This window comes from Phasianus colchicus, chromosome 6 (genome assembly GCF_987193195.1).
Source record: "Phasianus colchicus chromosome 6, bPhaCol1.hap1.1, whole genome shotgun sequence".
Lineage (NCBI taxonomy): Eukaryota > Metazoa > Chordata > Aves > Galliformes > Phasianidae > Phasianus > Phasianus colchicus.
The window spans coordinates 49636354-49663357 of NC_143441.1; the positions used below are offsets into that span (position 1 = coordinate 49636354).

The following is a 27004-nucleotide window of genomic DNA, read 5'->3' on the forward strand; positions in this document are numbered from 1 at the left end:
TAGACAGATATATTATTCTTTTTCTTTCTTTCTTTCTTTCTTTTTTTTTTTTTTTGTAAAAGAGCTAGAAATCGATAGAAAAAACACTTTGGGGGGGGATGGGGGGATGCAGCCGGCTCCTGGCCAGCGGGCGTGAGGGGAGGATGTGGTACCCCCTTCCCAGCAAGGGTCCCCCCCCAGCACCTCCTCCCCCCGTGTCCGTGCTGTTGCCCCCATCCCAATGGGGCTGGATAAGGCCACGGCATGGGGCCGAGCATGCAGCCCCCGTGGGGCTCAACCCTCCTTATCCTCACCCCCCGGCTCGCAAGGGGCTCGGGGCGCTGCTGCAGGAGGATCGGTGTCCCCCTTCATGCCGTGCCCCCCAGGAGGGGCCGGGTGCTGTAGGAAGGCCATCGGGGCCAGGTGTGGGGTGCCAGCCTAGGACTTGCCCTCGGTGGGGTTGTACTCTGTTTCACCAGCTGAGACCTGGGAGATGCGGCGGGTGGAACGCCAGAGCCGCCGGTGGAACTGGCCCGGGCGCACCTAGGGGATGAGGAGGTCAGCAATTTCCCCACAGCTCATCTCCATTCCCTTCCATATCTCCATCCCCATCCTCTTCCATAGCTCTAAGCCCATCCTCATCGCCTTTCACATCTCCAACTCCATCCCCATCTTCATCTCCAATTTCTTCTGCAACTCCAAATTCATCCTCACCCCCCCGTCACCCCATTCTAAGTTCCCACTCCAGTTCTTCCTCCATCTTCTGCATCCATTTCCTGATCTGCATCCCCATCCCTATCCCCAATTCTTTCCTCAACCCCACCCACAACTCCCCTCTCTTCTCCCACTTCTACTCAAATACCCCATATCCTACCCTTGGGTGGATCCTCTTTTCCATCCCCATCCCAGCCATCCTGTCCCATCCATCCTGTCTGTCCTACCCCAATCCAATCCATCCGTTCTGTCCCAACCCAACCCATCCTGTACCAATCTAACTCATCCACTGTCATGCCCCATCCCATCCCAACCATTCTGACCCAACCCAACCCATCCATTTTGGCCCAACCCAACAGTCCCCTCACCCAATAAACACATTCTGTCCCACTCCACCCCAAACCATCCCAAACTATCCATTCTGCCCCATCTCATCCCAACCAAACCTGTCCATTCTATCCCATCCCATCCTGCCCAATTTCAACCCACCCCATTCCAACCCAGTCCAATCATACCCTACCCCATCACCATCACCATCCCCATCCCTCTCTGCTCTAGGTACAAGGAGGATAAGCAGAGCTCCTCTGTCCAGCTGAGCAAGGGGATGCACGTCTGTGACCCCCCTCCACCTCCTGCCTTGACTCCCCAATCCTTATGGCTGTGCTCACCTCTGCAGGTTGCCCAGCACCCACCACAATCAGCTTGCCATCCTCTAGCCCCACAAGGATGTGGCTCTTCTCCTTGGTCACTGACACACTGTGGATGGGCACTCGCATGGGCACAGGGTGCACTGCTGCCTGGAGACTGCAAAGAAGAGAAGACGTGGAAGATTGGAACTAATGGGAATATAAAGGGGGTGTCAGCAGGACGGGCACAATGACATCAGATGTCACGTTGAGCGACACAGTTCAGTGGGCACGGTGGTGATGGGCTGATGGTTGAACTTGGTTATCTTAGGGGTCTTTTCCAGCCTTAACATTCAATTATTCTATCCCTCACCTCTGGAGGTCACGGATCTCCAGCCCACACTGCATGGTCCCCAGCACCACAAACTCCTCCGTCATGCACATGGCTGTCACCTCCTGGTCCAGCGGGACAGAGGCAAGGTGCTTCCCATTCACTGAGTAGAGGTGCAGCGTGAATTTATCCTTCAAAAGAGAGCAAAACGAGGGATAATGGAGAGGAAGGAGTGGGAGACATGGGGACACCAGCCCTGCCGTGTCACCTCACCTTCAGGGAAGCACGCTCACCCACAGCAGTCTGGGTGACAATCTGCCCCTCTGGCCCCACAGCCAGGTGGGTGATGGCAGCAGGCAGCGAGCTCTCACCAGGGGGCCGCAGGGACTTCATGAAGAGCCCCCGCTGGATGGTGTGGATGATGATGGTGCCATCCTAAGGAGAAAGGAAACAAGGTGGTGGTGGTGGTTGGTGCTGCTCGGTGGCTGTGACACCTAGAGATGAGCCACACCACCTGCCCTGGCTGACCTTGGAGCCGGAGACAGCCATATCTAGCTCGGTGCTGATGGCCACGCAGGTCACCTCGTCATCATGGCCATACAGGACCTGGATGGGTTTGGGGGCCAAGCCGCTGGAAAACCCGCCCTGGTGGAGAGCACACAGGGACCTCAAGGACCTTGCTGTGCCACCGCACACTCTCAGCAGTGACTGTCTTCATGCTAAGAGTTGGCACAAGGCGCAGCTTCCTACCTGCTGCAGGACCTGCCACACCATGCAGGTGGTGTCCCGGGAGCCAGAAATGAGGTAGATGCCACACAGGTCGAGTGCCAGGCAGGTAACAACATCTGTGACATGCAGGGAGACAGCGTGAGCTGCTGCTCCTCTGCCAAGGTGCCTTAGCATCAGGTGGCACCAAGAGAGATACAGAGATGGAGTCTGGGGAGATGTCCCTGCATAGTCTAAGGTCTCCCTGGCAACCCGTGGTGGGAGATACTGTACCTATGTGCCGAGTGATGTGCCCAATGACCTTCCCCTTGCCCAGCGAGGTGACACGCAGGCTGTTGTCCCAGTGTCCCCCACTGAAGAGCAGTTTCCCATCAGGGGACACAGCCAGAGTGCGGGAGCACAGGTCGGCACCGGGGGCAAAGGGGCCCTGCAGAAAACGCTGGGTCCTGGAGTGGAAGGACATGGGATGGTGACAAGGACACAGGCAGGTGAATGGCACCACCAGCACCCCATGATGCTGTGTGACCCAAGGAACCCAGGGACAAAGGATATCCTTGCGGGCTCACTTTGCATTGGAGACGGTGGGGTCTTTGGTGAAGCTGAAGTAGTTGGAAATGTTCTTGTCATAGGGCAGCCAGCTGTGGGTCCCCAGCAAGCCATTGGCACTCACAGTAACCTGGGCAGAGGTGGTAACAACAGTGACACGTCCCAGGGACACCCAACACCAGTCTCCTCCAGTTCCCCTTTGCTCACCAGGACATCGGGGGATCCCTGAGTGATGAAGGAGTGCGCCTGATTCTTGGGGACCACAGCTTGCACCAGGGACACACCATCGCTGATGCCCTGCAGGGAACACACAGTCAGTGGGTCCCCTCCTCACTGGTGATCCCGTCACCCCATGTTTCTGTCCCCACCTCCACAAAGAAGGACTTGAGCTGGTCCAGGTTCTCGAAGACGTTGGGTGGACGGGTGTCCAGGCGTGCGAGCCTTCGAGCTGCGCTCTCAGCCGACATCCGGGCAGGATGGGGTTCCTGGGGGGAGAGAGCCATGAAAATGGGGTAGCACCTCCTCCTCAAACGAGGAAAGGGGCTTTGGTTTTTCAGAAGGAATGAGCTACCTTGAGCAGCTGGCAGGGTGTCTGCCCGAAATTGCTGATGATACCCTCCAAAGCCTTCCTCTGTGTCTCATCAGCGATGGCATCCAGGTCCACAGCACCTGGGGATGGGGGTGTCAACGAGGCCACCCAGTGGACACCTCCCCACCCTGTCCCCCTGGCTCACCCTCATATGTGCAGTAGTAGAAGACGTTGAGGGCCTCCACAGCAGCTGGGCCTCGCTGTTTGTACCCAAAAATGAGATCGATCCACTCATGGAGGTGGGCTGAGACGTACTCTGATTCCTGAGTGGGCACTGGGTGTCAGGGGGGTTGGGAATGCCTGTCTTCTCCCCAGAATGACCCCACTCCAGCATCTCACCAGAGCTTTGCGGTGTTGGTAGATGAAGTCCTCACGGGAGCGTGCCCACCGTGGCAGCACCACGTCGCTCACCTTCTCGTTGGACATCTGCAGGCAGCCCAGATCAAAGCCTGTGGGCAGAGTGCAGTCAGCAGTCAGGGGTACAACCATCCTATCCCTGTCCCCATCCCCGTCCCTCCATTACCATTCTGGTTCTCCAAAAATTCAGGGAAGTAGAAGAACTCAGGGATGAGCTCCTTGACGTCCACAGGGTTCTCCATGCGGGCTTGCCATGCTGCTGGCACCGAGTGGAACTGCCGGTCTGAGCAGTCGAACCTGGAAGCACGGGGCATCTGTGGGACTCTGGGGGTGGCAGTGGCTCTGCCCCAAGCCCTGGGTCCCACTGCTGGATGCTCACCGGCCGCTCTGAAGCTGGATGTGCAGCGTGGTGAAGGGCTCAGTACGGATCAGGTAGTGCATAACACCCGCTGCGTTCGAGTAGTGCGTACCGTAGTGAAACTTGTCCACAGTGCCTGTGGGGTCTTCAAAGCTCTCGTACCTGCGGTGGCAAAGCAGGGGTGTCAGGGCAGGAGCTCTGATCCCCTGGTCCTTCTTTCTGGGGCTACTCACTTCTCCTTCACATCCCGTGCATGCCTCTCATTGGCAACCCCAATGGGTTTGGACAGGTCCCGAAACACAGATGGGTTGGTGAGGTCAAGTGTCTCTGAGACGTAGTCCCGCAGGATCCAGGGGAACTGGGTGGGGAAGGAAGTGAGTCAGGCTGGGGGGCTTCCAGGGCCACTGTTAAGTTTGGGGAGGGGACGCAGAGTGCTCACCACGGGGTACTGTGAGAGGTCATTGTACGTGCGTCCTGCAATCGTATTCAGCTGCATGAGGTACTCAAAGTTGGAGATCTCCCGCAAAACCCATTTCTGGAGCAAAGAGATGATGGCAGAGGTGGATGCAGGGGCAGAAGATGGAGCAAACCCCATAGATGTCCCAGCTAGGGGCAAACCTTTGTCCTCTCTCAGGAGTATACGGATACCTGGGTGAGCCCTGAGGCTTTCAGCAGCTCCTGGGGTGAGCGGCTGCCAAAGTAGATCTGGTTGGGGGGCCGTAAACCCAGGATGCAAGAGTAGACCTTGTTCCTCACCTGCAAGAATGGAGACAGGAGCCCTGGTGAGCTCAAGGTCCCCACATGGATATTAACATAGCCCTGATACACTGGGAAGGTGCCTGGCTGGCGACTGGGAGATCTGGGGTGCTGTCACCTTCTTTTTGAAGTTGAGGAAGTAGTTGGCCTGGTCAATGAAGAAGAGCTCAAGTGCAGAGCGGCGCAGGTTGTAGCGGCGCAGGTGGACCTCGCGCAGGTGGGACAAGGGGCGCTTGAAGTCGTAGCCAATCCCTGCAGGGACAGCACAGAGCACCTCAGGCTACAATGACCACACAGCACGGAGACAGGCAGGGGATGAGGCAGAAACTGGGGACAGCACCACCCCAGGGAGCAGCTTGGGCCTGGCCAACATCAAGGAAAGCACCCCAAAAGGATCAGCATCCATGGAGATGGACTTCAGGGGGGATAGGGGATAGATAGAGACATCTTCATTCCACTGCTGGAGCAAGGACCCATTCTAACTTTTCTAAGACCAGTGATTAGGGAGAGATTGAGCCTCAGTCTCCCATCCCAAGCTCTCCCAGGCACATATTGTTACCTCCCTCTGTCTCCTCCTTTTCACTGCTGCCATCATAGAAGTAGACATGTTGGGTTGTCACCTCCAGGCGGCCAGGGACAACAGCCACCGTTGTGATGAGTTCGCAGTCCTCTGAGACCACCAGCTTCTCCCGCTGGTTCTGCTCCTTGGGCTCGGCCCTGAGTGACACAGGGTCATGAGAACACTCCCAGCCTGGGGGACCAAGTGCAATGGAAGGGGATGGGGACACTCACTGGATGTCCAGAACAGGGAGATCCTCTTCGGCCAGCTGGTCGTCTTCCAGCTCGCTCACCTTAGCCTCCTTGGCCATGGCAAGTGGGAGGGACTCAGCAGGGTTATGGAGGTTATCAGCTCCTGAAATGAGGAGGGGTCAGTAAGCATCACAGTGGCAGGGGGAATAAAGGGTCAAGGAGCCCCCAGGTTCCTCACCCAGGTTGTCCCGCAGAGCACTGGCCTCCAAATGCTGGTCAAAATTCAGGTTGGGCACCAGCTTCAGCCGCATCCTGGAGTAAGTCTCAGCACTTGACAGCTTCCAGCGAACCTCGGGTGGGTTCCTGAGGGTGGGAGGGGGTAAGGCAGCTCAGGCCCCCATCTGTGATCCCCAGGATCCAAGGGGGGGGGACAATGGGTGCTCACCGGTCAGCCCAGGCGGAGCGAGGTGAAGTGAGGAGGCGGCACAGGGAGCGCCACTGCTTCAGCACTGTGCTGTGGTGGTTGTTGGCCTGCTTGAGCACATTGGCATGCCGGGCATTTTCAGCCTTGGTACGTTTTGCCACTGGCTCCAGCACCAGCTCCTGCCAAGGGAGGGGGAGGGTGACGTGAAGATGGGACCTGGGGAGGTCCATGGCCAAGGAGCACATCACTGGGATGATATCTCAGAGCTGAAGAGCATATCATTCATATCACTGGGACAATATCTCTTGGAGTGAGGAGGATGCATCCAGGATAACATTCCTGAGATGAGGAGCACATCCCCTGGATCATGACCTCATGGTGAGAAGCATGACCCTGGGGTGATCCTCAGATGATGTCCCTGGTGTGAGGAGCACGTTCCTAAGGTCAGGGATATCATCATACAGCTGTGCCCCAGGGGTATGGAGTATGTTACTGGGATGATAACCCTGAGATGAAGAACACATCTCCAGGATCTTGTCCCCAAGGTGAAGAGCATGATGCTGGGGTGGGCAGCATGTCTTGCAGATGATGTCCCCAGGATAAGGAGGACATCCCTGAGATGACATCCAGGGGCGAAGAGCATATCACTAAGACAGTATCTCTGAGATGAGAAGGACGTCCCCAGGATAACATCTCTGGGATGAGGAGCATATCTCAAGGATCATGTCCTCAAGACGAGGAGCATGTTCCTGAGATAAGGAGTATGCCCTCAGGGTAAGGAGCACAACCCTAGGATGACATTCTGGAGTGAGGAGCACATCTCCAGGATTATGTTCCCAAAGTGACAAGCATGACCCTGGGGTGAGGGAAAGGAGCATGCCCACAGTATGACATCCTTGGGTTTAGGACCATAGCCACAGGATGAGGAGCCCACTCCCATGGTGATGTCTCTGTGGCCAGGAGGAGGCAGTACCTGGAACATTTTTCTACTGTCTGCCTTGTCCCGTTCCCTCCGCAGGGAGCTGCTCATCATGGCATCGTAGCAGGCATTCCAGAAGTTGGACATGTGGTCGTGGCTTTTGGCAAATGTGTCCATCTCAAACTGGGCCATGGTGGGCTGCACCTAAAGAGCAAGCGGGGAAAAGAGAGATGTTGTAGGGAGCATTGGCACCAGCACCATCTATTGTTCATCCAGCTACAAGCATCTCTTTTTTGGAGCTCAACCCTACATGGAACTGTGTTGTCCCAGCCCAGTGGCAACGGTGGAACCCAGCTCCAACATGTTACTCAAGTTTAATCACAGCATCACAGAATGGCCTGGGTTGGAAAGGACCTCAAGGATCATGAATCTCCAACCCCCCTGCCACACGCAGGGCCACCAACCTCCACATTTAATACTAGACCAGGCTGCCCAGGGCCCCATCCAACCTGGCCTTGAACACCTCAAGGGATGGGGCATCCACAGTCTCTGTGGGCAGCCTGTTCCAGCACCTTACCACTCTCACCACTTCCCTCTAATATCCAACCTAAATCTTCCCTCCTTCAACTTCAGACCATTTCCCCTTGTCCAGCTGTTATCTACCCTTTCATAGAGTTGACTTCCCTCCTGTTTATAGGCTCCCTTTAGGAACTGAAATGCTGCAATGAGGTCACCCCGCAGCCTTCTTTCCTCCAGGCTGAACAAGCCCAGCTCCCTCAGCCTGTCTTCGTAGGGGAGGTGCTCCAGCCCCCAATCATCTTCGTGGCCCTCCTCTGGACCCTCTTTAAGCTTCAGAAGGGTTCCCCAACACCCCCAGCGATACCACCCCATACCCCATGGCACCCACGTGCTTCTCAATGAAGCTCCTCCACTCAAGGGTGGTGCAGAACTGCTGGAAGTCCTCATAGAACGTGGGGCTGCCATTGGTGGGAGGCAACGAGGGCAGGAACTGCTGCAACTGCAGAGTCTCGTAGCACTGGTCCATGAGCGTGCGCACAATGGGCACCAGCCAGGAGAAGGTCTCTGATTTGGCATCCAGTGAACGCTGCAGTGGGGTCTCCAGCTTGCCCAGCAGGTAGCAAGCTTCATCTTTTTTGGGTGCTGTGGAAGTCTGCAGCAAACTGTGCAACTTCACATAGGCCAGTGAGTGCAGCTTAGGGGAGGGGACACAGAAGATGGGGCATTAGATGCAGCCACCCAAAAGTGCTGAAGTCTGCTCCAGAGCCCAGGGAAGGGGGTGACCTACCTGGGGGTCCTGCAGCAGGATGTAGCCCACCAGGATGCGCAGCCCTGTCTGCGCCATCTCCTTGAGGTCAGAGGTGCCATTGGCTGGGTGGTACCAGACGCCCAGCTTGTCTAGCAGGCTGCTCACCCCCTCATAGATCTGGGGCGGGGGGGAAGGGGGACACAGTGAGTCCTCACAGAGCCAACAGGTCTGTCCCCAACTCCCAGACATCACTGATGTGCATTTGCATTATGGGCAGGGGATGGGATGAGGGTTGAGGTTAGGACAGGGGGATTAGGTTAGAGCATGCTTAGCATCAGGGTAGCAGGTTGAGGCTTAGGGTGTGGGCTCATAGTAATGGTGTAGGGCTAAGATTAAGTGTTAAGATTGGGATTAGGTCTAATTAGATTTCCAGGTTATGAGTTAGGGCTGGGGTTTAGAATATAGGGGTAGGGTTATGGGTCTGGTTATAGGTTTTAAATGAGGGACGGTGTATAGGAAGAGATAGGACTAGGTATAGGGTTTGGGCACATGGTAGTTGTGTAGGGTTAAGGGGTTAGGATGAAGGTTTAGGGCTAGGTGATAGGATTGAGGTTAACAGTAAGACTGTAGTGTTAGGGTAAAGGTTTAGGACCAGGTTTAGAGGTCAGATTTATAGGTTATGGGCTAGGACAAGGTTTTAGAATTAAAGCACGGATTAGTTTCTAGGATTAGGTTTACAGGCTACAGGCTAAGGGCAGGGTTGAAGGTCAAGGGTTAACAGGGTTAGTGGTTAGCATTAGGGTTAGGTTTACAACAGGGTGCTCTGTTAGATTTAGGGTTAAAACCTATGGTTAGAGCTGGGGCTTATGGCAAGAGCGTACGGCTGGGGCTTAGGTTTAGGGTTAGTTTTAGAGGCTGGGGCTGGATTTACAGGTTATGGTTTAGGTTTTAGGATTAGGCCATGCATTATTTACTAGGGTTAGGCTTGTGGTCTACAGGTTAGGGGCTGGGTTTAGGGTCAGGGCTGATTCCAGGGTTAGAGACTAGCACAAAGGTGTAGGGTTCAACCTGGGACCCTGCCTGCAGCCACACACCTTCTCACTCCACAAGGCCTGGTTGTTGTGTCCCTCAGAGAACAAGAAGTCCTGGAGCAGCCGCAGCAGCTTGAGTGCATTGTGGGTGAGGCCAGGCAGTGCAGCTGGCCCTGACTCCTTCAGATCCGTCAGCGCTGACTCCAGCATCATCTCCAGCAAGCTGTGGGACAGCAGGTGGTTCTGCAGGGTGGCCACCACCCCAGAACAGCCCCACAGTACACCCACAGAGCCTGTATTCCCCCAGCAAACCTGCGCTTGATCTCATCAGGAGACCGCACCAGCTCACATGCCGTGCCCAGCTTGGTGAGGACGGAGAAGACCTGGCCACGCTCCCTCCATGCTGCATCATCCCAGCCCTCCACCCCGCGCCACGTCACCGAGAAGATGATGTTGGTCAGGAGGTTGCACAGCTCCTCCTCAGGCGTTTGCTACCAGGGGAGGGGGAAAAGCATTAGAGATTCCCAACAGTTATCACCTTTTTGGGCAGTGCTATGGATTCAGGGCTCACCTGGGGGTTGCTGGTGTTGGAGATGTTGTCACTGGGCAGAGCGTCCTGGTAGCTGCTCTCATCCAGCACATTGGAGAGGCTGGAGCTCTTGCGGTTTCGCATTCCTGGAAAGGGTTTGAAGCTCTCCAGGGGTGAAGGGGTTCCAGGGCCGCTGGCAGGTGTCTGTGCACCACTTTCGGCTGTGGCAATGGAGCTGGTGCTGGCCAGGTCGAGCCCCAGGTCGAAGGGTGAGGTGGAGAAAGGTGAGAGTGGGTGGTAGACACCATCAAAGGGGACATCCCCAGGATTGGAGGAAGAGCGGCTCGCCCGGTCAGAGGAGTCGAAGGACTTGAAGTTGTAGGAGTGGAAGGACTTGATGCGACCGCTGGGTGAGATGGAGTGGTCAGAGAAGCCCTCAGAGAGCTCCTGGTCCGAGGCTTCGTATCCCAGTGGCAGGAAGACATCCAGCTCCTGCAGGTCAGCTGGCAGCGGGCTCATGCTGCCCACGTTGTCCTTGCCCACCTCAGTCTCCTTGCTGGGGTGGTCTGTGAAGCGGAGGAGCTCAAGGCAGCCCCCACTGCCTGAGTGGCTGAGGCTGTGCTGGCGGGACTCGTAGGACTCTTTGACGTACAACTTGGTGAGTGTGTCCTGCCACCCTGCCAGCCTGGCCAGCTGCCTCACCATGTCCTGCTGTGCGTAGATCAAGTGGAAGAGCTGCAGAAGGAGAAGAGGGATCCAATGGAGTCACCTCAGCTCCTCTCAGGGTAGCTGGACCCTGTGAATGGCGGGGGATGGATGGTCACCAATGTCTCTGCTCACCTTGCGGCAGATATCGAGCCGAACGGTCAGGTCAGCCCGGTGGGACAGATAAACCACAGCCACCAGGTCCTTGTAGTTAGGAGGATCTGCATGCAAGGAGAGAGGGCTTTTTGTCTCCCAAAGTCACAAAAGGCCCCCAGGCTTACCCCCAGCCAGCTGAGCCCCGTGGTAAGCCAACAGGATGGCCCTTGTGGTCTGATTCAGGATGGGACAGGGTGGATTTGGGCAGGACACACGGTACCTGCCCCAAGGACCTGCTCTGAGAGGCAGCGGAAGAGCAACATGGAACTGGGGATGTCGCTGAGGCAGGCAATGAGCCCCTGGTACCCAATGTCCTTCAACTTCAGGCGGCTCTTGCAGCGCTCAGGGACCTTCTCATACTTCAACATCTTGTAGAGCACCTGGCAAGGTAGAGAGCGGAGGTGATGCTGTTGTAAGGATGCCCCCAGCCTCAAGGGACAATACCAGAGACATGTCTCACCCTGAAGACTCTTTCCCGCACTTCATCTGAGAACTTCTTCTGTACCAGCAGTGAGAAGAGGACTTCCACATGGCCTGGCTCAAAGAGGAAGGCAAAAAGCTGCTCCTGGGAGGGTGAGCCCTTCAGCAGGCTGTGTATCACCTCCAGCGCTCCACAGACCTACAGGCAATGGAGATGGCTGCATGCTGTCCTCCATGCACCCCACCAGAACCTCAGTGCTTTTTCCCCACTTGCCTGTTGACCACTGCCAAGAGCAGGGCCAGCCCTACTTGTCTGGGGACAATGTTAAGGGTGGTATGGTAGGACCTGGATGGCCAGAAGTCATACCTGTTGCTCATCCTGTGCTGCGGCCACATAGTTTAGCAAGCTCTGCATCTCCTCCCCAGAGAAGCTCCTGCAGAAGAAATCCTTCACCAGGCTGAAGAGGGATGTCTGTACCGTTTTGATGTCATCAGTAGCCGTGGACTTCTCCCTGGAGGAACTGAGGAAGAGATGCATGTGGAGGATGCCCCATCCCTGCATACACTCAGGATCAGGCTGGATAGGGCTCTGAGCAACCTAATCAAGTTGTAGGTGTTCCTGTTCACTGCAGGGGAGTTGGATCAGATGGCCTTTAGGGGTCCCTTCCAACTCATATTCTATGATGCTCCCTATGAGTAGTACACAGCCACCCTCTTTCTCCTTATCACTCATCATCAGCACAACCCCAAATCCCAACATGAAGCCTGAGCAGCTCCTGGACAGTGAACATCCCTTCAGACCAACTGTGCACACAAGAAAACATTTACCCCATGTATTGGGTCTCTGAAGGGACAAGGCACAGGGAGCAGAAGCACCTACCAAAATGCTTCCATGATACGCTTGCAAGGAGAATATGATCCCAAACAAAAGCATCTAACCCAATGTGCAGCTCCCAGAGACCAAGCCCACCATGGTGCTGGTGTCTGGGGGCTAGATACCCCAGTTATAAGCATCAGCTCACCCATAGTATGTCCGGATGGAGTCGAGGACGTATTGTACCCCATATTTCTTGCGGATGCGCTGCTTGTGGTCCTTGACGACATTGGCCAGGTACTGGATGTGACCTGCATGGAGAGGCCATGAATGGTCCTGGTGGCCACACCACCATCCCAGGCATCCCTATAGATGCCCCTGCTCCCACCTAAGCGGACAGCAAAGTCACTGTTGCTCCAGATGCGGAAATCAAAGAGGAGATGCTGGTAGAGGAGGTGCAGCAGCAGTCCGCTGCCCTCAGAGGCCACTTGCTCCATCAGGATCTGCGAGGCCATCAGCGTGCTCATGTCCAGCAGTGGGCTAGACACCTGCCCAGGGTAAGAGGGGAGGTTTGTAGCATGGGGAGTGACCCAGGATGGAGCCTGGTAGCTGTGACAGCCCCCACCTTCTGCAGCAGCGCACCGATGATGGCCGGCCCGTGGCACTGCACCAGGCTCTCCTGGTTCACTGGGTGGTTGCGGATGAAGTTCTTCACCAGCAGCAGGAAGGCAGCCACACTGTTCCTTTCCAGCCTGCTCTCTGTAAGGCACAGGGCAGAGCTGGGAGCCATCAGCCCTGCTCCTTGCGGGCTCCTTCCCACCTCTGACAATGATGGGCATCCTGGTGATGTTATCACTGACTTTTCTCCATGTACTTGCCATCCCATTCACCCATTTCCCTCCAACTTAACTGAGTGTAAACCTCAGCTGCTCTGAGCTCCCTGAAAGTTAGTGGGGAGAAATCTCACTTTTCCTATGGGGGGTAAGGCTTCTGCATGAACCTAAGTCTACGATAAGACATCAGAGACTAAAAGCAAAATCAAAACTGGAGGTAAGCATGCTTGAACCACCTTCATCTTCCCAGAACTTCTCACTTATAACTAATTTGGTCACAGTAACCTGAAAATACGTCAGCAACAGCAAGGTTTCTCCATAATACCATAAATCTTGGTGTTCTGGGCAAGACAATACCAGCCAGGCATAGGCAGCATCTATGTGGCAGTGGGGTTACCCCCAGTCACCTGAGCAGTGTGGCTCCTGCCCCACATCCCCCTCAGAGTCCTCACCTGAGGACCTGCCCAGTGGGATGAGCATGCCCTGGGCGTTCCTGGAGGATGTCAGCTCTGGCCCTACCAAGTCATTGGTCTCTTGCTCGTCCTCGGATTCATCCTTCTTGGTCACCACTTGCTCGAGCAGGGGCAGCAGGACACCCATCCCACCTACACAGTTGACCACATCCTGCCAAGAGAAGTGAGAAGCTTTGCTGTGTGCTCCCGAGTGCTGCATGGTGATGGTTGTGTACGGAAGGCAGCTGCATATCCACCCAGAGCCAGGGATGCACAGGACCTATCCTGTCCAAGGCACAAGGCTCTATGGCCAGCAAAGAGTGAAGTATGCCTTAACCTATCCTACAGCATGCACCTCCAACAGGTTGCTCAGACACGTGTTCCCCTGCAGTAACCATCCATGGAGCCCAGTCTGGACAATGAGAGCGCACAAAGCACAGAGGTCCTTGGGAGGGCCATGGAATAGCTGGACTTTGGTGGACCCATAGGTTCTTGCTGGAACCAATACCACATAGTTCCCCAGTTCCCCTGCTGGGGAACTACCATGGCCACGTAACACCCCACAAAAGTCCTGTCCTGAACCCAAAGGTACCCTAGGTCATGGGGTCAGGATGGGCCACCCGGCACCCAACATACCTTGACATCCCAGTTGACCACCTTATGCCCCGTCAGCCTCCCGTCCAAACCATGGCTGGGAGAGAGGTCCAGGCAGATGTTATTTCTGCAGGCCTAGAAGAGAGCATTCCAATCTATGAAGACAGTGGATGCTTGGTGGGCACAGGTCAAAAAGGAAATTAAAAGAGGGAATATTTAGAATAGATATTAGAAGAACATTCTTTACTCAGAGAGTGGTGAGGCACTGGAATGGGTTGCTGTGGATGTCCCATACCTGGCAGTCCTCAGGGCCAGTATGGCTGGGGACTGGGGCAACCTGATCTGGTGAGTGGTGACCCTGCCCATGGCAGGGGTTGGAAGTGGACGGGCTGTAAGGTCTCTTCCAACTCAAACCAGTCTGTGTTTTTATAGTTCTATGATATGATCAGGGTGAGACTCAAGAAATCTCAGTGGGAAAAGATGGGAAGGGATGGACATGGGGCTCAACATCCCTCATACAGAGGAAGATCCTGGTGAGTGCAGGCAAAGTGAGAGCATCTTCATGGGTCTGTCCTCACCTGTGGGGTGTAGTACAGCAGGAGCTTACTGCTGAGCTCCACAAGGTCACCTTCCAGTGTAAACGGAGATGCAATGTTTGGACCTGAGCAAAGAAAGAGGGGTCAGTGGGGAAGGGCTGGAGATGCGTTTGCCACCAGAAGCCTCACTGATGTGTCCAGCCCCTACGTACCCAGGCAGAAGAGTGCCTTGACTTGGGTTTGCTGCAGCACTTCACAAAAGATAGCCACAGAGCCCAGGTGGCCCTCGAGGGAAGTAGGGGTGCCCCACTCAGTATCCTGGCTGCCAGCTGCTGTGGTGGACACCACTCCCTCGGTGGGGGGCTGCAGGGGGGTCCAGGCATGAGGTCCCAGGGTGGCAGGGAAGGACTGTGAGCGGCAGAGCACGGGGTGTGGGGGGAAGGTCAGCTCCAGCCCATGGGATGGCGGCGGGTGGCTGCTGCTGGAGGCCGTTGTGGTGGTGCGGTGCCCCGCAGAGCCAATGCAGCAGGAGGTGAAGGACTGCATGGGAGAAGAGATCATGGAATCATTTCAAGAAAAGACCTTTAAGGTCATGAAGTCCATCTGTGAACCCAGAACTGCCATGTCTAGCTCAATACCATAGCTCCCTCTGCACCACATTTATAAGTCTTTTAAATACTTTCAGGGATGGTGACTCAAATTACTTCCTTGGGCAACCTGTTCCAATTCTACACAACCCTTTCAGCAAAGAAGTTCTTCCTAATATCCAACCTAAATCTCCCCTACCTTAAGGCCACTACCTCTTGTCCTATAATTTAGATCATAAATAGATCGTTAAGGCTCAAAAAGACCTCTGAGATCACTAAGTCCAATCCCAGCCCACCCCCAGTAAACCATGCCCCCAAATGCCCAAGTCTCCACAATTCTTAAACACCTCCAGGGATGGTGACTCCACCACTTCCCTGGGCAGCCTGTTAAGGAGCAGTGTTCAGTTCCCAGCCAATGTCACAGAGAAGGATGATGCAGTGCTGGGGATGGCCCTGACCTCGTGCAGAGATGGGAAGCGGAGCTGTGCTGTCTTCCGTAGGTGTCCATCTGCGTAGATGCTGACCACATTCTGGCCAAAAGGCCGACGGCCAGCGACATGGACAATGTCAATGCAGTGCTGTGGGGATAAGCAAGAGGTGTGAGGGGTATCCCCCATCATGAGGACGGTGATGGGGACATCACTCACCCAGGATGAGTCGTTGAAGGCCACCTCCGGCAGTGCCACCGTCATGTAGTCCTTTTTGGTGCAGACAGCTACCACCAGCATGCCGTCAGTGGTGAAGAAAGCCTCGAAGCCCGTCCCACTGGCTGTGAAGAAGCTGGAGAGAGGACAGCGCAGTGGAGACAGTTGCATCTTACCATCCTCACCCTCCTCACCTTACCACCCCATCCTCACCATCCTCACCTGTAGAGTTGCCTCCTCTTCAGCCTCGCCGGTGGCCCGAACTCCTCCTCACTGAGGCAGAGCCAAGCATGGAAGGCAAAGGCACCTCCAGGCCACTTCTGGACGGCAGGCACCATGATCCCTGCCATGCCAGGTGTCAGGTCGAAGTATTGCAGTGCCCGTGGGGGTCCCTCAGCCCGTGCCATTCCCGAGAGCACCCGCAGCACTGGTGCTGTGTAGGGGTGGGCACCCCTGCCCCGTTCACGCCGCAGCAGCCTCAACAGCTGCCGCAGCTCACCAGGCCGGATGGAAAGCCTGCCCAGAACACGTAGCAACTCCAGCAGGTTTTCAGAGCAGGCAGGTGGAAGTGCTGGCTCTGAGGCCAGAGCAGCCAGCAGGCTGCCCACCATGCCTGCCTTGACACAGGTGAGGCGGCTGGGCAGAGAGGCCTCGCATAGCTGCCGCAGCCGCTCTGAGAGGTAGAGCTGCAGCTCACGGCATGCCAGTGCTGGAAGCCAGGCCAGGAGCAGGAGCAGGGGCTGCTCGTTGCGGATGGGGCGTGCTGGTAAGGAGCTGTGGTCACCTTCTACTGCCTGTCAGAATACAGAAGATGGTTGGTGAAGTCCCCACCATATGGAGAGAGAGATGGATCCTCTCCTAGACATTTTGGATATGTGATGGAGACCCCTATGCACTAAGCACCTTGGGAGACCCTTGTGAGCCAAGTGTCTTGGGAGGCCCTTGTGCAACAATCATTTTGGGGGCCCCCCATGCTTCAAGTGTATTGGAGATCGTCATGCACCATGTATCTTCCAAGATACTCCCCTTCACAAGACTCCCCTTCACAAGACATCTTGGGGACCCCTCTGCAACAAGCATCTTAGGAGAGCCTCGTACATGAAGACTTTTGGGAGACCTCCCTACACCAAGTGCCTTGGAGACCCTCTGCAAAGCAAGCCCCTTTGTGCACCAAGGTTTCTGGGGAACCCCCTGCACCAAGACTCTTGGAGACCCTCGTGCAACAAATGACAGACATTCCTGTGCACCAAGCACCTGGGGAGAACCTCCTGCATTGCACCTTGAAGACCCCTACACACCCACCCAGCAGTGCCAGAGCAAAGAGCACAGCATTCAAACAGGCTCGAATCTCCCCAAAGCCGAGCATGATTCAAAGTTGAAGACGGTGTGACCACCTTAAGAGGGGGACCCAGTGGGGATTGGAGATGAGAGAGAGGGCTGAGATCAGCCTAGCTGCTCCACCGAGGTGCCAGAACAGAGTATTTTGCTTGGAGTGAAGGAGAAGGCTTATGGGAGATGGGAAGGCTTCTGGATTAGCCAAGGGAGTGTTTACCATGTTGAGGAGCTCCTGGAGCAGGCGCTGCGTGGGCTGACCCTGGCTCCTCAGCACCTCGTAGAGATGGGCATAGCCAATGCGCTCCTTAAACACCTCCTGCAAGCACGCACATAACATGAAGTCCTACAGAAGCCCTAGAATGAGCTGCATCACCCCAAGGCATTTCTTTGGGGTGAAAAACCCCAACCCCATCTGTGCTTGGGGACATCCTCCTCCCATTCCCACCTTTGCAGAGGGTGAGTTGCTCATGATGGCTGTGAGCACACTGATGGCATGGACTGCGATGGCATCAGAGCCGCTGTCAAAGACCTGTGGGACAGGTGGTGGGTCAGCTGTAGGCATCACCCCTAATCCTACCAGGCAGCTGAGTGTGGGGTAGTTTCTCAGAATACCTGCTGGAGCCCATTGCTGGCTGGTGGCTGCACAGAGAGCTCATTGTAGGCTTCACCTGCATCCTGTGGACTGTTGAGGTAGAGCTGGGGCAAGGAAGACAAAGACCAACAGGAGGTGGGAGGGGGGAGAAAAAATAGGGTTATGCACCATTCCTGCCCTGCTCTGGGGTACAGAGATGGTGCTGGAGTGGCTCCATCCCAGCAATGCTTGGGGTGTTGACAGTCAAGGAGACTGAGAATGGTGCAGATGAGGATGCTGCAGTGCACGCAAGAAAAAATGCAAGAATGACTTTTTACACGGACAGACAGTGATAGAACAAGAGAAAATGGTTTTAAACTAAAAGAGAGGAAATACAGGTTGGATGTTAGAGGGAAATTCTTTACATAGACTGCTCAAAGCAGCTGTGATCCCTGGCAAGGCTGGCTGGGGCTTTGGGCATTTGGTCTATGGGATGTGTCCTTGTCCATGGCAGGGGGTTGGTACTGGATAGGCTTTAAGGTTCGAACCATTCCAAGATTCTGTGGTTCATTCCATGATCCCATCTCAAATCCCAACCCTGCTGTGTGCAGGCATACTGCAGCACTTTGGTACCTTGCTGTTCTGGAGGAGGCGGATGATGTGCTCGAAGCAGTTATTGCTCAGGAAGACAGCTTGCAGGACCGGCCGGTCATCACAGCTCAGCATGGCTGGGATGGCATCTACAATGGGCAGAGTGGGGAACAGGGCTCAGCACCCACCCCACCACCCTGATCTCATGCTCCCCAACCCTGATCCCCAAACCCCAGCTTACCCAACATCTGTACCCGCAGTGCGATGAGCCCTCCAGCCGCCTCTGGTGACACAGTGGTGGGGTCGGCGTTGAGCACTCTGAAATAGCCATCCAGCAGCATACGCAGGGGCACAGGGCCAGGGCTGCTGGCATGTAGGGCATGCACTGCTGCCACCACACTACGCAGTGTCAGTCCCAGCAGCCCAAAGCACGGCGGTGGCCCTGAGCTCACCCGGCGCAGCACTCCCAGCAGCACCTCCAATGCTGCCGGTGTAATGGCTTGCAGTGGGTTGGACTGTCAGGGACAAAAGGAAAACAAAAAATAAAAACAGATCTCTTTTTAATTTGGCATAAAATCCCATATTTAAACCAGGTCAGGTATACAAGGCCAGGTTGGATGGGGCCCTGGGCAGCCTGGTCTAGTATTAGATATGGAGGTTGGTGGCCTCGCCTGCGGCAGGGGGGTTGGAGCTTCATGATCCTTGAGGTCCCTTCCAACCCAAGCCACTCTGTGATTCTACGATTCTATGAATCTATGATATCTGCACAATGCATTGCTACTTTCCTGCCTGCTTCTGGGATATGCAAATTAACTCCAAGCACATTTCAGAGCTGTTAATCAAGCTCTGCTTCCTTAAGCACTGGGTTGATTAGAACTTGCGTGTGCTCAGTGATTTTTCCAGCTGAGATGCTCTCAGCTGCATCCCAGATCTGAACTTGTTCTTGCTGGTGAGCAAGCTCTGCTGGGTCAGTTTCAGTTTAGATATCTCCTTAACTTCATTTTTGCTTTTTAAGGTAAAACCATAAATTTTGGCTTGCAATTTTAACTGTAATTCTATAAGGCTTTGCAGAATTAAGGTGTTTAATTGCAGCAAAGCATCACACTTGTAATAAATAAGGTTTTGCAATTTAGTCTCAGCAGTTTGGGGAGTGAAGGTTTGGCAAAGCAGTGTTGTCTCCCATGCCCCCATTCCCACCTTGGCCCCAGAGAGGATGGCTCCAAAGAGGTGGATGAGCCGGAGCTGGAGCTCGTCGGAGAGCTGCCCACCAGGCTGGAAACATTCTGCAAGTACAGGAGAGGTAGCAGAAAATAAGAGGCAGAAATTCCCCTTTCTACCCACCCCATAACCCACACTTGACCTTGTTGCTGATGGAGGGGGGAGGGAGCGCAAACCCCTCAGCTATTTTCAGCTTTGGCTGCAGCATGGGGAGATTTCTGTTGTAAAATCTAGAGGTTTTGGTTCTAAAATCAGGTTCAGCTGGGGAATGGGGATTCACAGCCAGCACCACTAACAGCTTGCTGGGACTTTAGGTGCTTTCTGCAGCCCCCTAATAAGAAGGGGGTTTCTATTTCACAGGTCAGTGATGGGGTTTTTAGAGCTTCCCCAGCCAAGCTGTGTTTCTGTCAGGTGCTAACCAAAACAGGCCCAGCACTGTACCCCATGGTGGGCAACCAATGGATTTAAAACTCAGCATTAATCACGGGATAATAAAAAGACTTCAGACTTCAGGGATTGCTGCCCAGACCACACAAAGCAGGGGGGTTGCAGGGAGCAGTGATGGGTGTACCTTGGAAGAAGGTGTCGAACTCGGGGGGCAAAGCGGCGGGGGCGAACTTGTATTTGCTCTTTTCCTTCGTGCTGACAACTTCTCTGGAAGGAGAGGAATGAGGAGCAGGGAGAAGAGGGGTACAGGATGCAGGGATCCATGCCCCTGGTGCTCACCCGCTCAGCTGCCGACGCCAGGTCTGGTAGGGGTCGAAGAGGCACTCGCAGAGGTGCAGGGCATACAGCATCACGCTCTCCAGCTGCGCCCTATCCTCCTGGCCACTGCGTAGCTGCCGGGGGCAGGCAGAGAAAGATGAACCTCAAATAACATCTCTAAGACCCTCCTATTTCAGCTTTGTCCCACTGGGATTCATCTCTGTGCACAAAGATGCCACAAAGTGGTACCCAAGCATCCTTTTGCCCCCAAATGGTACCCAATAGGATTTAAGCCTGCACCCCAAATGCTTGCCCCCATTCTACTTCTTCCCTCCCCTTTGCTATGATTTGGGGTGCATACAGAACAGCCCCCTCCTCGTCCTGCCCCCATATCTGCCCTCCCAGCACTGGGGATTGGGGTCGTGATGATGGCAACGCTCACCTTGCTTGCACACATCCGCAGCAGCGCCAGCACCTCCAGGATGAAGCCAGGAGTTTTGTCGGTTTGGACATTTTCGAGGTTTCTGCAAGGTGTAAATGCCATGGGGAAGGGGTGGTGGGGGAATAACACACCTAGAGAGGGGGATAACTGCCGACCAAGGCCACGTCCTGGGCTGACCTCATCCTCCCACGCTATGCAGGCAAACTCAAAGCCCAGTGCAGTCCCATTGTTCAGGACCTGGCTCCTATCCAGTGCTAAATATAAAGGCTTTGGTGGCTGGGAGGGGGGACAGAAGGACAGTCCCCTTGCCGGGGGGGGGGCCTCTAGGGATGCTTGGGTGGGAGCAAGCACAGGCTGCCATCAGCACAGCCTTATCTGCGGTGTACAGGCAGCGGCGCCAGGAGAGCAGCGGGCAGGAAGGGGCCAGACGGCCACAGGTCCCCCCCCCCCCCCCGGGGAGAGGAACAGGAACGGGCAGGGAGTGGCTGCTTAATGGGAAGAAGTAAGAGGGGAGGAAGTGGGGGGTGCAATGCACTTGAGGGGCTATGATGCACCTGGGGAGGGCACAAGGAACATAAGGGGACAAGATGCTTTTTTTTTTTTTCCAGGGAGGGGGATTGGTGCTTCTTTTCTGGGGGGGGGCACAATGCTCAATGAGATTTTAGAAGATATGCTGCACTTTTGGGGGTCAGAATGTGATGTGTATTGAGGGAGACAATGTCACTGAGGGGTGACATGATGCACGTGGTGGGGGGTACAGCACATGCTGGGGGGAGACTGTGTTTTTGGGGAAGGGGGTGGGGAGGACACAATGCACCTTTTGGGGGGGACACGACACAATGAACTTTCAGAGTGGACTTTTGAGAGGAGAATATGTACTTTTGCAGGGGGAGTGATGCACTTTGGGAGAGGGGAGGGTATGCAGCTGGGATCTGCCCATGGTGGGGGGGATCCTGCACCCACCTGCAGATGATGATGAAGAACTTGAGGAGCAGCAGTGCCTGCCCGAGGCGGGGACCCTGCCCCACACACTGTGCCAGCCTCTGACTCAGCACCTGCAGCACTTCTCGTGGCAGCACTGGGATCTCTGACACTGCTTCCTCTGGCCTGATGGGGGCGGGGGGAGGAAAATAAGTTAACAGAGAAGGGGGAAAGGACAGGATGGGACCTACCCCCACCCGAGCCCGGTGCTAAAAACCTCCTGGGGCCGGATGGCTGCAAACCGCAGCGGATGAGCTGCAGCAAAACCCCAAAGCTGAGTTCTGACTGGTTGGGGGAGGGGGGAAAGGGAGAGGGAAGTGGTGGTTTTTAATTTATTTTTTTGAGGGAGAAAGGGGGTCACCCTCACCTGCGGGGCTCCAGCGAGGGCACAGCTATGACCTTCTCAAAGTTCATGACAAAGGCCTCCAGCCACTGCTGCAGGTATGCCAGGTCCTTCTGCAACAGGGAGGCTTGAGTTGGTTTTTCTGGGGGGTGGGGGGGATCTTTGTAGTGCCCACCCCCAAAGGGCAGCTGGGTAGTGGCCAATTAGCTCCCGTTAGGGATCCATTCTCCAGCCAATCAGCACAGCCCCTGGGAACTGTTGGCCAATGGATGCCTGGCAGGGATCCAGTGCCATGAAGACTGGCCAATCAGCATGCAAAACAGTTGCAACCCCCAAACCTTCCCTTCCTTCCCCCCCCATCCCCAGAACGGTTGGCCAATCAGCACAGCAAGTGGCCACACACCCCTGGAGCCACCAGCCAATCAGCACGCAGAACAGCACAACCTGTGGATCTACTGACCAATCAGCACGCAGAGAAGCAAAACCTGTAGAGCTGCCAACCAATCAGCAAACAGAGCACCTAGCTATCAGCCAATCAGCAGCAAGAGCACCTGGCCCTGTAGGATGGCGCAGCCAATCAGCAGGTAGAGTGCAGGCCCCACTCCTCATGGGGTTGTGCAAGGGGTGATTCACCCAACGCTGTACAGCCATGGTTCCTGGATGTCCCTGTGCCCATGCAGCACTCCGCAGTCACCCACATCCCTCTGCACCCCACAAAACACCCTTGGGTTTCCATGTACCCTACAGAGCACTGTAGGGTCACCTCATCCCTGTGCACACCATGCAGCACCTTAGGGTGACCCACATCTCCATGCACTCCACAGAGCAGCCTGAGGTGTCCAGGCACCTCTGCACCCCATGCAGCACCCTGGGGTCATGCCATGCTCCTGTGGAAGTAATGGAGCACCTTTGGGTGTCCATGGACCCCATAAAGCACTATGGGATCACCCAAACTCATGTGTACCCCACAGAGCACGTTAGAGCGATGAACGACCCCATGGGGCACCCATCTGAATCACCCATGCTTTTGTGCACCCCACAGAGCACCTTGGGGTGACCCACGTCCCTGTGTACCCCATGGAGCACTACAGCCCTGTACAGAATCTTGGGGTGACCCACGCTTTTTGGGGTCACCCTTGTTCCCATGCATCTCATGAAGAACCTTGGGATCACCCCATCCCTCTGCAGCCCGTAAGCACCGTGGAGTATCCATGCCTCTGTGCACCCTGCAAAGCACCCTTGGGTATCCACACACCCCATAGAGAACCCTGGGGTGAACCCCGTCCCTGTGCATACCACAGAACACCCTTGGGTGTCTGTGCACCCTATACAGAGCACTCTAGGCTCACCCTGTTCCCACATTCCCCAACTTTGGCAGGGACTGTCCCTCCACACCACCTGTAGGTCTACAACCCCCCCGGCACCAGCCCCACAAAGCCCAGCATCCTGCAAGCCCCACTCTCCCCCCAGCAGCTCACAAACCCACCGCCGCCCCATTCACTGGAGAGAAGCGCTCCTCCCCAGCGCCCAGGGGGCAGGGAGGGGCTCACACCCCATTACCTGTGGGGGGGACGTGATGATGGGACACCCGCACGGCTCCATGGACCCCCGGTGCCGCCACCGCCGGAGCGAGGACGGGGAGCGGAAATGCGCGAGGACATGCGGCGACAGGACCGGGGTGTGTGTGTGTATGTGATGTTATTATTTTTTTCCTTCCACCCCCCCCCTTTAGTTTGCTTAAAACATACGAGAGACTCAGGAAATGCCAAGTCACTCGTGGCCCCAACGACATTTCCTCCGGGGAAGGCTCACGCGGGGCCGCTGTCACCGCTGCGCATGGGGTTGTGGCAGCATCCCGCTGTGCCACCGCCGCCCCGGGGACACCCAACCCCACGGGTGCAACGAGTTGGCCCATTCTCAGCATCCTGCCTCAATGGCACCCCGCTGTTGTCCCCCTGTCCCGCTGTCACTGTCACCTTACCGCGTGCCCCTTGTCCCCATGCCAGCGTCCCATGGCGCGCCGCTCGCCCCCGCGGTGCCCGCCCCGCTGGCAGATCCTGTTGGGTGGCTTTGGGGCTCATGGCGCAGAGCCGCCTGGGAACGGTGCTCTCAGCGCCAGCACCTCTGTGCCATTGTCCCTGAGGGGTCACCCGTGTCCCCATGCACCCTACAGCTCGGTCCCTATAGGAGTTCAGGTTAGGGTCTGGCCCCCAGCGGTCCTGCGATGCCACTGGTGCTTGGTACCTAATGGTGACCCCGTGCCCACTGGGAGACGGACCCCATCCTCTCCAAAGTCCCCCTGCTCAGCAGTTGGGATGGAGGTTGGTAATTAATGAGCTTCCTTCTCGTCAAGGACACATCCATGGGCAGCAGGCAGGGTGGCTGCTTGGGGACAACCTGCCTGGGGGGGGGTTACCAGCACTGGTGGCGTGGCACATGGCCCCATAAGAGCACACACACACACACACACACCAATGACATGGCACACGTTCCCACAGAAGTGTGGGGATGGCACTGTGCACATCCTGACAGCACATGTTCCCATAACAAGTATGCACATCCCGACAGCATGGCACCTGTCCCCATAACAGCACACACACACCCTGATGGCACAGCACATGTTCCCACAAGAGCGCAAACACCCAATGCCATGGCACATGTCCCCAAAAGAGCATGCAAACCCCGAAGGCATGGCACATGTCCCCAGCTAGGAGTGCAAACCCCAATGACAACGGCACACAGAACAGCACATAGACCCCAATGGCACAGCACATGTCTCCACAGAATAGTGCACATCCCAAAGGCACAGCACACGTCCCTATAAGAGCATGCACACCCTAATGGCACGGCTCAAGTCCTCATATAAGGTCTGTACACCCCAATGGCATAACACACGTCCCCACAAAACCACGCGCAGCCCCACGGTGTGGCACCTGTTCCCTTAAGAGCATTCACATCTCAATGGCAATGGCACCTGTCCCCGTAAGAGCACACACATCCCTATGGCACGGCGCATGCCCCCATACAAATGTCATGCACCCCCCCCAGCACTGCACCTGTCCCCATGTATCCCCCCAGCCTGACCTGCCAGCACATCCCAGCTCCAAACTGGTTCCCTCCCCTACTGACTGCCACCACTTCCTTCCCTGTGTTTCACCGTTCCCAAATCCCTTTTTCTGCCAATATTCAAGGATTTCCTCACAGTGCTGCTACTGGGGGGCAGGGAGGAAGAGTGGAAACCTGAAGACCCCTGGAGCTCTGTGCAGGGACAATCCCGAACCAGACTAAGCCCCCCCTGCACCTAACAAGCCTCGATCCTAATTACACCGGTGTGAGACCGAAAGGCGTCACCACTCATCCCTAAAAGCCACGCTGCGTGCCACCATCACCCAAAACGCACCGTTTGGACCCAAAATGAGGATGGGGTGGGGGGTGACAGATGAAGGGATCCCCCGAAGTGATGACTTTGGGGGATTGGGAACCCCCTTGTCCTCAAATCAGTGGGGATGCCTGCCATGTGGGGATGAACAAAGCTTTGGCAGCTTGAGTGGCATTAAATCTGATGTATGGGGGGGGGGGCGGAGAACGCAATGGAGTGGAACTCCCCCCAAGGTGTATGACCCCCACAAAGGTGTAGGACCCCCCCTCCTCCCCACTGTTTGCCCCAGTGGAGAGCAATGAGCCCAGGACGTGGCTCCAATGTCATCGTGGCCGCACCTGCTGCTGGGAGGGGGGAACAGACACAAGCAAAGGGGGGTAGGGGGAGGGTTATGGAGCCTTCCCCAAGTGGGGGGTAATGGGGTGCAAGGAGAAAAATAAGGGTGTGTGCTCCCCCCCTTGGGCAGGAAGACTGGGGAGGGGGGCACTGAAGCTCTGAATGGGGGTGGGGATAGAGGGGGTTTTGAGGTTTTTTGGGGGGGAGGATTTGGGCAGGGGGGAGCGTCACTGAGTCCCTAATATTGGAGGGATATGGGGAGAGCAGCTGAATTAAGAGGGAGATGAGGGTTTGGGGGAGGAGGGGGAGGTGTTCTCAGAGCCTTCAAAGTATGGAAGGGTGAAGGGGGAAGTGGGGGGGTCAAATCGATGGGGTGAAGGTATGGGGGGGGGGGGGTCACAGAACCTCCAAAATGGGGTGGGGGGTGGGGGAGAGGTGGGCACGTGCTTCCAAATTAGTGGGGTTGAGGGTGGGGGTGGTTCTCGAGGAGCCTCAGGTGCAAATGGGGGAACGCAGAGCCCCCAGACTGGGGATGAGGACTGGGGGGGGGGGGGGGGCTAAATACGGGAGTGCGGGTGTAGGGGGGGGGTGTCTCAGAGCTCTCAAATTTGGGGGGGGGGATGGAATATGGAGGATTCAGAGCCCCAAATTGGTAGTGATACAGCTGGGGGATGGCAAAAATGAGAGGCTAACATGGAGAAGGGGCTGTGGGGCAGGGGGGGGAGGGGTGCAGGACCCCCGAACTGGGGATGAGGAGGATCGGAGGGGGGAGGAAAGGTGGTGGGGGGGGGGGAGGTCTCACCTTAGCGAAGTACAGCATCCAGAGCTCGTAGAGCCGCTCCCGGGACGCCATGCCGGGCCGGGCCGGGCCGGGAGAAGCGCTCAGGGCCCTGCGGCCCCAAGGGGGGGCATAACTGGGGGTCGGGGACTCGGGGGGGAAAGGGAGGGTGGGGGGGGGGCGGGTTAAGGTAAGGGGTAGGAGGGGGCTCGGCGGTGCCCCGGCACGGCTCGGCACGGCTCAGCCCTCAGCTCCGCCCCACAGCCGGGACCGCCCCCAGCTACGGGGGGGGGGGTGCACCTCCACGCCCCCCCCCCCCCCCCATAGGCTGCAGGTGGCCGTGAGACAGCTGATAGATATGGGGAAGGGGGGGCAGCGCTTTTCACCCCTCTTTTTCTCCACACCCCACCCCCTTCACCCCGCGTTCTCCCTCCGCGGTGGGGGTGAAGGAAAAGATATTTCCTCCGGCGCAGCACAGCGCTCCCCCCCCCCACCCCAAATTCAATGAAGAGAGAAGATTTGGGGTCCTTTTTTACCGTCGTTATGCTTTTTTTCTTTTTGTGGGAGAGGTTATTTATTATTTATCAATGTTGAATTTTTGGGGGTGCCCCCCCCCCCCAAATACGCCCCCCCCCCCACCGTTCTACCCCCCCCACTCCCCCCCCCCCCCGCGCCCGGAGTG

The 27004-nt window shown here is 56.2% G+C and overlaps 1 protein-coding gene across 3 annotated transcripts; it reads right to left on the minus strand.

Annotated features, from left to right (window-relative positions):
- Positions 1 to 36: 36 nt before the first annotated feature.
- On the minus strand, positions 37 to 26496 carry NBEAL2 (neurobeachin like 2). Of its 3 annotated transcripts, XM_090143230.1 has the most exons (55): positions 26347 to 26496; positions 21854 to 21942; positions 21469 to 21612; positions 20506 to 20587; positions 20085 to 20197; positions 19930 to 20012; positions 19338 to 19423; positions 18382 to 18655; positions 18183 to 18289; positions 17591 to 17674; positions 17424 to 17507; positions 17196 to 17294; positions 15866 to 16437; positions 15647 to 15779; positions 15458 to 15577; positions 14625 to 14952; positions 14455 to 14537; positions 13919 to 14011; positions 13283 to 13454; positions 12623 to 12756; positions 12386 to 12545; positions 12206 to 12308; positions 11551 to 11704; positions 11224 to 11382; positions 10984 to 11143; positions 10743 to 10828; positions 9945 to 10637; positions 9686 to 9864; positions 9437 to 9596; positions 8382 to 8519; positions 7983 to 8288; positions 7130 to 7279; positions 6178 to 6335; positions 5971 to 6095; positions 5775 to 5895; positions 5542 to 5699; positions 5101 to 5234; positions 4875 to 4982; positions 4666 to 4761; positions 4460 to 4584; positions 4248 to 4388; positions 4035 to 4165; positions 3851 to 3960; positions 3657 to 3774; positions 3494 to 3591; positions 3291 to 3407; positions 3130 to 3219; positions 2943 to 3052; positions 2650 to 2822; positions 2401 to 2495; positions 2179 to 2295; positions 1924 to 2085; positions 1693 to 1841; positions 1362 to 1497; positions 37 to 522 (listed from the first exon to the last, which is right to left on the minus strand). In XM_090143230.1, exons 1-55 carry the CDS (start codon positions 26395 to 26397, stop codon positions 418 to 420), a joined length of 8256 nt encoding a protein of 2751 aa, XP_089999356.1. In that variant the 5' UTR covers positions 26398 to 26496; the 3' UTR covers positions 37 to 417. The 3 variants fall into 3 exon arrangements, with proteins under 3 accessions (XP_089999356.1, XP_089999355.1, XP_089999357.1); XM_090143229.1 differs by having other exon boundaries at positions 37 to 1497; XM_090143231.1 differs by lacking the exon at positions 26347 to 26496 and adding an exon at positions 23390 to 25403 and having other exon boundaries at positions 37 to 1497.
- Positions 26497 to 27004: the final 508 nt, after the last annotated feature.